This window comes from Otolemur garnettii, unplaced genomic scaffold, assembly GCF_000181295.1.
Source record: "Otolemur garnettii isolate 467f Iridium unplaced genomic scaffold, OtoGar3 scaffold00014, whole genome shotgun sequence".
In the NCBI taxonomy this organism is placed as follows: domain Eukaryota; kingdom Metazoa; phylum Chordata; class Mammalia; order Primates; family Galagidae; genus Otolemur; species Otolemur garnettii.
In genome coordinates, this window is record NW_003852409.1 from 2,575,059 (window position 1) to 2,586,171 (window position 11,113).

The 11,113-nt window shown below is 51.3% G+C and overlaps 1 protein-coding gene across 1 annotated transcript; it reads left to right on the forward strand.

Annotated features, from left to right (window-relative positions):
• The first annotated feature begins 4,269 nt into the window (after positions 1-4,269).
• Positions 4,270-5,394, forward strand: FOXE1 (forkhead box E1). The gene has a single exon (XM_003785158.1). The coding sequence runs from the start codon at positions 4,270-4,272 to the stop codon at positions 5,392-5,394; it is 1,125 nt and encodes a 374-aa protein (XP_003785206.1).
• Positions 5,395-11,113: the final 5,719 nt, after the last annotated feature.

An 11,113-nucleotide genomic window follows, 5' to 3' on the forward strand; every position in this document is an offset into this window, starting at 1 on the left:
GAAAAGGAGAGTGTTCCAGGCGGTGGAATTAGGTACACGCAAGGCTCTAAGAATAGAGGAAAGGACGGGAAGTGGGGTGGGCTGGGAGGTGGGATGAGCAAGAAGTAAGAGCCAGAAGATCTGAGTTTCCCTCTCAGCCCCATGTTTTCCTCTCTGCAAGTCTTTAAGCAAGTTTCTTCCACAGTCTGGGCCCATCTCTTGCCAGCTCTAATTTCCAAGATTTCCTTAAGCAGAAGAAGAGCTGGTTACTTCTGCATCTGCACATACAGAAATCTGGATCAAGGAACGAGGAGGAATTCTCCAGGACTCCTTGGACACCCCCACCCCCACCCCTGCGCATTTTAATTTACAAACTCTCCTAGAGCACTTTAAAACTCAGGAAAACAGCTGTTGCAAAAGAGCAACAACGTTCTGTAGATCACTGTCTCCTACCCGCCTTGCACATACAATGGCCTGCCACGGAGCATGTTCCCCCCCCCCCCCCGGAGTGCTGAGGATACACGCAGGGTTGAAGACCAGCTCTGGGGAGTATATTGCAATCACCTGGCCTGCCCACATCAACACCAGCCACCCCTACTGGGATGGGGAGAATAATTTCCAATTATTCTTAGCTTTGAAATGATTCCCAGTGACGTCTGTGGCCCCACAAATATTAAGGAGCATCATGCCACAGATGAGAATTTGCCCGTGGCCACTCCACCCCCTATTCAAGAAATGGAGAGAGAAGCAAAGGGAAAATAGAGGAAATGCTTTGGCATCGAAGAGATTTTTATGTATGGTTTTGACACAGACAGGTAAACTGGTGATGTGTGTACTCATCCAATCATTTGATCTAAATTTTACAGTATGGATTCATAGAATCTTCAAAGTACAGAATTTTGAAATGGATTATGTGAATAAAACATTTATGAAGCAGAATTTTAGGGGCCCTTTGTTCATGAAAATCTTACAATCATGATCATGGAAATTCTAATTTATCTTGATCTTGGTCAGAGGCACAAGTATAGCTCCGGGAGTAACAAAATTTGAGAAAGAAGAGTCAGAATTCTACAGGATCAAGGTCACAGACAACAGATACTAAAGATCAGAAAATCCTTAGACATGGAGACTTTTAACCATAGTCTCTAAAAACAGAGAATCATAAAGTCATGGGGCTGATCATTAAAGCATACAGTCATGAAAATTAAATTACTAGAATCAGATTCATTGAGCTAAAGGATAGCATGGATCCAGCACTAACATTTTGGAATTAAGGAAGAAGAAAGTTGTGGATTTATATTACCCAAATGTTACATTCATTTACTCCTAGTCGGAAATTCAAATCAAATAATATATACCTAAGAGCTTAAAAAATCTAAAACTACATAAAGTGGCAGCTCCCAGGAGTGGCACAAAATCTTGGTGTTCCAGTACCCAGTTTTGTTTGTTTGAAGAGAAGGAATTTCATTATCTTGCCTGCCCACCAGGGGTGCAGTGGCTAGTCACAGGCAGGATGGTAGCACACACTACAGGCTCAAACTCCTGAGCTCAAGTATGCTCCTGCCTCAGCCTCCCATGTAGAGGGACTACAGGTATGTGCCACAGCCGCTGGGCTTACTCCCAGTATCTTAAATATAATTAATAGGTTTGTAGACTTTGACCAAAAGCTTTTAGTCACAGACATATACTCATAGTCAAAGAACTTAAGATTCTGGGTCATGGAATTTTAGAATTATAAGATCACATTCTTTGATTTCTGAAATCACATTAGGATTAGAATAATGATCCAGAATTTAAAATCCGAAAATCTGCATGGAAGAATCTTGAAAATACAACCACAAGACCCCATATTATAAAGTCCTCCTGATATAATTCAGTTAAAATTTAAAAGTTTTAAGTCTTTTTTTTTTCCGTTTTGGAAAAAGAAACAAGAAGAAACTTGAATTTTCTCTTCCTCATTACTTTGAAGAAGGAAACAGGGAGTTTTGTATGGCAAGTGTAAAACCCCCCTCTCCATTCCTTCTGCACCCCTCTGCTGAGTAAAATCGTGGAGCAAACAGTATGAGTGTTTCCACACAACCCGGGTCGATGAAATGAGAATCTGGGCTTCGCCTGGTTCTTTCGAAGGCAGCTGCCAAACGCTTAACCGCTAAGCCTGCCCTCAGCTCACCGCCACGAAGAAAGCAACTGAAACTCTCAAAGGTGTACCACTAGCTTATGGCCAGAAACCTCTGCTTGGGATCTCCCCCCCCCCTCGTCCAGCCCTGCACCCACCCTTCTATCCTTCCAATCCCCTCTATCCTCCTAATCCTCCCAGCTGACTCGTGGCTGGAGCCTCCGGAGCCGGCACCACCAAGCCTGGAATCCTGAGAGTGGAAGGGCCCTCCGAGATCAGCACATGCCCTTCAGCTCCCAATTCTGAGTAGAAAACTGACGCTCCTGGGAGGAGAAGAGACAGGCCTAGGTCTCCCAGCGCATGGCCTCGGGGTTGCAGCGCAAGGAGTTAGAGGGGCTGCGCCGCCAGGAGGGCCAGGATGGAGTCCTGCCTCCGACACTCTAATAAACTCTCAAAGTATCAGACACGAAACTACAGGGTCCCATCTGCGCTCCCCATTCCCGGGGAGATGCGCCACCCGGAGCAGCTCCCTTCTTTCGCCTCCCTCACCGCCCCCACCCCGCTAACCGCCTCCCACTCCGCTGAGGAAAGGGGGAGTTTGGCTGCCCCCCAGGGGTCGTGAAAGCTTCCGGGTGCCCTCTCTGGCCTGGGGGAATTAAGAAGGAGGTTACAGCTAGAGCTTGTCAACCTAGCCTGTATCGTCTTTAATCCGTGCGCCACTGTCCATCATGTAGACGCGGGTCCCGAGTCACTCAAAGACGGATGATTGGGGGTGAGGGGACGACTTTTCCCTAAATATTGACAACAGAAGGACTTTTGAAATCCAAGCCCTGAGTCGGGTTGAGGAATCTAGGACCCAAGAGGGGGGAAAGTGGCTAACTCTGCCACACAGTCGGGAAGCGCAGTCCTAAAAATGACGCAGGTTTGAGGCTCAGATAAGCGGAGAAGTAGAAAACGAGCGGTCACCTTCCCTTTAAGCCCTGGGAAATCTCGTCTGAAAAATGCGGGGACTGGAATGGTTTGGAAAGACCTCAGGAAACAATCTCCCAGATCTCCCTTCCCGTCCTTCACCCCACGATAACCAAGCGCCTTCTCCGGCAATGCTCACCCTCTCAGGGCAGAAAATTGAGGTGAGCCCGTCCTTTCACCTGCGAGTCCCAACCCTCAGCTGAGGCCGGAAAAGTCCGGAAGCGCAGAGTTTGGGCACTGAGGGATCCGGAGCTAGCAGTCGCTGGACTCTCTGAGCCTCAGTCTCCCCGTGGGCGCGCAGAGGGGGGCTGGCCCCCGGGACGATCTCCAAGCTCCCGCCCAGCTCTGACGTTGTGGTGCTTCTGCCTCACCGCCACAACTGCACCTACCTGGGGAGGCGCGTCGGGCCCCGGGGGCGGGCAGTCGTGGGGGGAGCAGGCAGGGAACTGGCGCCGCCCCACGCTTCCCGACGTCTTTAAGGAGGAGAAGCCGGAGGAGGGAGGAGCCGGTCCGGGGGTGTGCAGAGGAGTGCCTCGCCAGCGGTCCCCAAGGCTGGAGTTCAAGGCTGCGGAGAGGAGCAGTCCACGCCACCCTGCCTGGGCCCGCGCCCAGACCTTGAGGCCCGCGCCTTACCTCCCTGACCTTGGCCCTGCCCGCCACCTTGGCTGCAGGGGCGCAGCATGGGCGGACCCCGCCATATCGCCCCGCGCCTGCACTAATTGCCCTTGCTTAGGCCTTTGGGCCGCAGCTTCTTCTGCGTACACGGTTATCCTAGAACCAAGCGGGACCCCAGACCCGCCTGCTGCAGGCGTCCCAACCTCGGAACTACTTCCGGACCCCTTGACCGCCTGGCACCACCACGTTCGGGACCATCCAGCGGGTGACCGGAGCCTATTCCTCGTGCCCGCCGCCACTGCCTGGCCTCGAGCTACACAACACGGGCTGAGCCGTCGGTGGGCGGGACGCTCCTGTGCCACTGCCTGCACCACGCTAGCCCGAGACTGTGGGCGCCGAGCCTCCGGCTTGCCCTAGCCTGGGGAGCTGCGTTCTCAGTACCAGGCCACAAGGACGTCCAGAACTCTTCCCAGAGGATCCTAGCGTCGGACCTCACGTCCCAAGCCAGCCGCTCCCAGACCCGCCCGGCCACCCCGACCCTTAACTGCGGCGGGTAGCACAGACGCCGGGGGGGTCAGGGCGGCTGAGCCATGACTGCTGAGAGCGGGCCGCCGCCGCCCCCGCCCCAGCCCGAAGTACTGGCAGCTGTGAAGGAGGAGAGCGGCGAGGCCGGAGAGACTGCGACCGGAGTCCCGGCGGAGGCAGCTGGCCGCGGCTCGGGCGGGCGGCGCCGCAAGCGCCCTCTGCAGCGCGGGAAGCCGCCCTACAGTTACATCGCCCTCATTGCCATGGCCATCGCTCACGCGCCGGAGCGCCGCCTCACGCTGGGCGGCATCTACAAATTCATCACTGAACGCTTCCCCTTCTACCGCGACAACCCCAAAAAATGGCAGAATAGCATCCGCCACAACCTCACGCTTAACGACTGCTTTCTCAAGATCCCGCGCGAGGCCGGTCGCCCCGGCAAGGGCAACTACTGGGCACTAGACCCCAACGCTGAGGACATGTTCGAGAGCGGCAGCTTCCTGCGCCGCCGCAAGCGCTTCAAGCGTTCAGACCTCTCCACGTACCCGGCCTACATGCACGACGCGGCGGCCGCTGCAGCCGCAGCAGCCGCTGCCGCTGCCGCCATCTTCCCGGGAGCCGTCCCCGCCGCGCGTCCGCCCTATCCGAGTGCCGTCTACGCGGGCTACGCTCCTTCGTCTCTTGCCGCGCCGCCACCGGTCTACTACCCTGCCGCGTCTCCAGGCCCTTGTCGCGTCTTCGGCTTGGTTCCTGAGAGGCCGCTCAGCCCAGAGCTGGGGCCTGTGCCGTCGGGGCCAGGCGGCTCTTGCGCCTTTGCCTCGGTCGGCGCCCCCACTACTACCACCAGCTACCAGCCCACCGGCTGCACAGGGGCCCGGCCGTCTAACCCTTCAGCTTATGCGGCCGCCTACGCGGGCACCGAGGGCTCATACCCGCAGGGGGCTAGCAGCGCACTCTTTGCAGCTGCTGGACGCCTAACTGGACCCGCTTCGCCCTCCGCAGGTGGCAGCAGTGGCTGCATTGAGAGCGCAGTAGACTTCTATGGGCGCACGTCGCCCGGCCAGTTCGGAGCGCTGGGGCCCTGCTACAACCCTGGAGGGCAGCTAGGAGGGTCTAGTGGAGGCACCTACCATGCTCGCCATGCCCCCGCCTATCCTGGCGGGATAGATCGGTTTGTGTCAGCCATGTGAGCCGAGCGTAGGGACGAAAACTCAGACACCTCGGCTGCCCATACGAACTAAGTTTTTCCGCTACCAAAAGGACGGAACTGGAGAGAGGACCCAGTTGGGATCCACATGAAAGGGACCGAAAAGTCTGTAGAGACGCACCGCGTACACACTGGTTTACTTTGCAAATGCGAAGACCGTGGAGTGAGCCAGCCAGAGGCCTTGGACTAGCTCAAGAGACCCTCGATGGGACGAAGCCCTAAAGGACATACCTCTCTGGCATTCCTTCAGGGAGTCCTTGGCGATAAGGTTGGGGGTGGCGGGGAACAGCATGTGTCTACACCAGAGTCCAGGATCGGAAGTGTGGGAAATCACATAACTTCACTCTTCCATGTGCTGCTGAAAACTCGGGCCTTTTTACTTGGTTCACTTCTTTGGCCTTTGCGCGCGTTATTACAATAAAGGGCTCAGACTGTGCCATTATTTTTAAAGTAATGAGGACAAATTTGCTTTTTAAAAGAGAAATGTGAGAATTCTTTCTACTCTGGTTTACCTGGGTTGGTTTTTCCTGCCTCTGAAACCCACAGACCTAGCTGTGAGTCTATGCTTCAGCTCCCCAATGTGACCCAGTCCCTTCACCTGAGCCTTCAGTCTCCGTATTGGTTACACAAGAGGCCTGCGTGATTCTACCTTGTCTTAAGGCCACATCATGGCATCATGGTAGATGCTGCCCTGCATGTTTGGCAGCATTGGTGGGCCACCCCGGGCCTCTGTGTAGCCATCCAAAATCTTACTGCTGTTCTCAGGAATGGGAACAGAGCTCACAGCAAACGTCTAACCTAAAGTCCCAGGATTAGTTCCAGACAGCAATTATATCATAATTAAATTGAACTTTTGAGCAGGATGTGCTGGTCATTCCATAGCTATGACTGCCCAGTCATATATATGATTTCTAGTAAGACAAATAGAAATACATTAATCTGTTGTCCACCGTTTCTTTCCATCAAACAGCCCTGGATCAATGGGTAAACTAAGTTCAAGTATATGAGAGAACTTGGGGGAGGCATGGGGTATGAGCCCATAGCTAACAGTTTTCAGTAGCAAGGATTGGCTCTTCCATCCCTGCTACACCTTAGCAGCCTGCTTATGCAAAAATGAAATTAGAGTGATTAATGAAATAAGCTTTACAACCAAGATTTTTAATTTTGTTTTGTGTTTATTTATTTTAAAGCAGCAGCTCGGCTCACTAAAATCTGAAAACCTGACAACTCTCCCACTTGAGAGATCTTTTATTCTAGGGCAAAAATTTCCAATGTCAAACTATTTCAAAGGTTCCCTTCACAACTCTCAGATAAACTTGAGTGTTCAGATGAATCATTTTAATAAAAATCTTTGAGCAAGTGAGTTCTGGCAAGAAAAACTCAGCCTCTTTCTGCATAGTTAACTTGGTAGGGAAGGGAAACAGAAAAAAGAAAGTTGTACAAAAACCATTGTAATTTTTATTTTTATTTTGGGGACTGCACTACTCTGTTTTCAAAGACATGTGAACTTGGTTAAGTCCAGACAGGGATTGGTCCAAATCAGTGCTCCCCGGTAGAAATATAATGTGAGCAAAGCCACATGTGCTACTTTAAAATTTTCTAATAGCCAGATTAATAAACTAAAAAGAAACAGGTGAGATTAATAATATGTTTGTCCAATATAGCCAACTATTATTTCAACATATAATCAACATAAAATTTGTTGAGATGTTTTGCTCTTTTTTCATACAAAGCCTTTGCAATTTGGGGTGTATTTTACACTTACAGCATATCCACATTTGGACTATCTACAATCCACATACTCAATAGCAACACGCTTGGATAGTGCCGATCTAGATGCTGGTCCTTCCTGACTTTGGTAGTAAATGAACACCTGGAAGAGACAGGCAGCTGGAGTACCAATCCTGCCCCTGGTGGGTCCAGATTCCAGACCAGCCCTGTGACCTTGGAAAAAGCCCAGGTACTGGGCCTCCCTCCTCTCTCTATGAACCTTTGCAGGAATGGAATTCAAGTGTTCTCCATGTGCAGCTAGACAAGCTGGCCGTCCCAGGCACAGAGATCAGATTGCCATGCCTAGTTGGCAAGCCCTGGGTTGGGGCTGGAGAAGAGTGGTCTTTGCACCTAGTTACTGCGGGAGTTGCCTTTCTTTGTTTGCTATTTAGCAAACCCAGGGCTTTGACAGAGCCATTACCTTAGGCCAGTTTCTTCTCTGGTGTTCTCATTTGTGAAAGGGACGTTGGCTACCTCAGAGGGTCCTCCTAGAGTTAAAGGAGACAAGAAAAGTGGAAACACACCCTGTAAACTGTAAAACGCCGAGCATAGGAAGGCGGAAAGGCTTTAATAAATAGGAGCCGGATTGAAATGAAGCCTCTTGGAGAAAGATGAAATGGGAAAGCACAGGTGTCCTTGTCAGCTTGGGCAACAGGTAAGATTATGCCAAAGGCGGGGGTCAACGAAAGGGACGTTTCTCGGAGAGACCTGGGTGTGTATTACAGGAACCTTGAGGAAGGGAGAGACCTGAGGGTTGGGATCAGGATGAAGACAAAGGGACAGCGGTTCTCAGCTTCCCGCGGACGGGCAGCACACGGAGCTTGAGCGCTGTCGCCCGGCCGGAATGGGCTCAGCGCGGGGGAGCGAGTGCCTCCCAGACGGTGCGCGGCTCCCCGCTTCACCCACCCGCGAGGTCGCAGGCCGACCCTCCAGCCCGCCCGGCTCTTGGATCTTGAGAGCAGTCATCTTGGAATGCCAGCTCTAGGAATTTTCTCTCCGTGGGACAGGACCCCGCGTCGCGCATCGAAGAGGCTCAGAGACTGAAGATGCGCTTCTTTTTGTTTTATTTTTCTTCTTCCTATTACGAACACACAAAAAATCGTTTGCTGCTCTGGGGGCCCAGCACCTCCAGCGTCGTGTGCTGGCGCCCTTGGGCTGTGGGTAATTAGATGCGTTTTTCCCTAATTGCCCAAGGCTCGTTAGAATTCGCCCCAGAGCTGTAACATTTATTTTCTTTCAAATTAACTTTGCTTGCAATTAAGTTTAGGAAACCAGCAACAAAAGCAGATTTGGCCTGAGGTCGTTAACTATGAAAATGGATTAGGGAACGTTCTTCCCCAATTTAAGGGGAACATTCCTGCGGCCAGAGCTTTGGGAGAACTGTCTGGACAGCAGAGGCAAAGTAGCAGCAGAAAGCTGCGGGCCCGGGTAGTGGGCGCTGGCAGCAGTGGTGGCCTTCCCCAGCTGGGTGATTCCTGTTCCCATAAGAGTAAGGATAGCGACGTTCAAGGATTTCTGGGTGGTTTAAGCTGGATGGACTATGTACGGATGAAAGGAGCAGATTCATAAACACAATCTCGTTTTCTAAGAACTTTGTGAGAATTATCCTTTACTAAAATTATTTTATTATTACAAAATCAGTGTGTGTTTATTGTTTTAAAAAGACAGGTAAGAGGGAAAAGGTAGGTGAGAAATAGCAAAAGAAAGTGAAAAAAAAGTGAAAGGAACCTATCGCTCACCAAAGAAAGCACAGTTACCACTTCAGTACATACCTTTTCTGGATTTTGTTTTCCTTTTCCCGGATATGGGAGGCCTGAGTCTTGACTTTGTCACTGAATTGCTGTGAGATCTTGAACAAGTTCCTGTCAGCCCTGGATAGGCCTCAGTTCCCCCACCTGGGTGCAGATCCCCTTACCCTCACATTCTCTAACTCGTGCTGCTTTGGACATTTGAATCCAGGAGGTGCTACGGAAAGGCCAGAAGGGAGGCTTGGGGGAAGACAAGGAGACTGAGGTCTGGTCCTGCACTCCTGGGAACTTGCTAGAAATGCAGGTTCTCGGGCCTCACTCCAGACCTATCAACCCAGCACCTGCCTTTCAACAGGACCCTCAGGTAATCCATATGCTATGGGCAAAGAAGTAGAACTTTGGGGAAAAAAATGTTTTATGTTGTTAAGATCAGAGATGCCAGTATACCCTCCAGGAGCCTCTTGTTTCTGGCCAAGAATCCTAACCAGTGTCCAAACTGCCTGTGACTCTGGCTGCAGTAAAGAGAGAGAACTGGAGAGCAGGGGGACAGGGCTGGCTGGAGTGTTCACCTCTTCCCAAGAGGTACTTTCTGAGTCTTGGAATCCTAACCTTTAGAATGCATCTCATCTCATGATCCCAGCTGTATCATTGACTGTGACAATGACATTCAACTAGAGTATATCTGAAAGGATCTTGAAAGCTGGGGTGTTAGTTAGAGTCAGAGCAGAAACTCAGCTCCTTACTCCTAACTAAGGAACTTTGGAGACTTTGAATTCAATCTCTGTATCCTCCCTGAGGAGCAAATATGCCCAAGTATGGAATAAACTTGACTTCTGACAGTCCTAAGTTTGGGATAGTTGGGGAAAAAATAAAGCTTTCTGCTCAGGACACAATGGCCAGCAAGAAGAGGCTGTTAGTCTGGGCTGAGGGATCCTCCAGGGTCCTAGGAACCCTAAGGAGACACATACTTTTCTGGAGAACTTCTGTATTCTTCCTGTTCCTGAGAAGTGCTATCTCCTGGGTGGGTGTTGACATGACAACAGAGTTGGAAAAATAATGTCTTGATGAAAAGCAATTCTGACAGAACCATGTACCATGAAGGGTGGGGCAGGGACTCAGATTGGGGAAGCATGTTCCTAGGATCACAGAGCCATACACTGAGAGAACCAGGACTCTCATCTCAGTGCTCATATCAGTTCTCAGTAGGAATACATAGGAATGCCGTGAGTGTGTGCAGAATTGCTATAGAGCCAAAGAAGGGGCGTGTGACCTGCCCAAGATTTCACTGTAAATGTCCAAGCTAGAATAGAACCTATGCCCCACCACAGGAGACTGCACTTGATCATCATCTTTATGTGGAAGTAGAAGTAATCAAGTGGGGGGAGTGAATGTAGGGGTTAGAGGTTGAGGGTAGAGTGCAGTTCTGGGATGAGCTTCCCAGTCAGGGACTCCATTACCTGGATGGGCAATCTGAGCCCATGGTTAGTTCAATAATGGCTTGGAACTACCTAGAGAGAAAGTGGTATGACTAGTGCTTCTCAGGCCAAACTGATCAGTGAATAAAATTTAAAGTGGGGTGGACAGGCAGAGTGAAGGGAAGACAGGAAGCCTTTGATGAGTTTGGCTCCTGGTCTTGCTGTCCCTGCCCTCTCTCCGGGGCCTCCTCTCTGGCTGAGGCCAAGGCCAGACTTTACAGAGTGCCTGGAGTTGTCCCCACTGCTTGGCCTCAGGAGAGGAATACTCTCCACTCTCTGTGGAGTTCCCTGTGCCCCTGTGCCACCCTCCACCCCCTCTTCTGAGAGCAAAGGCTCAGATTTCCAGTTTAGGCCAGAAGGGTTAACCTGGCACAGAAGCCCATAGTCAGGAAGGCTGGGGATCAGCTCTCAGCCCCTCCCAGGATGAGAAAGGGATTGGGAAGCCAGAATCAGGATGAATCTCAGGCTGGGTGTAGAGTCCCAGCTTATCTCACTATCTGAGAAGGTAGAGAAGTGAGAATAAGCTTCTCTTGAGGGTGTTGGCAGAGCAGAGCCCCAGCTATGGTTTTTCAGGCATGGGAGGCTCTCAGCAACCATGCCATAAACTGACAGCCCCAGCCGCTGCCCTCAGTGGCCCCAGCCGGCCAGGGCCTCCCATAGGTGTCCCACCTCCATCCTGCCCCCACTGCCAGCCTCACCCTTTAGAAGG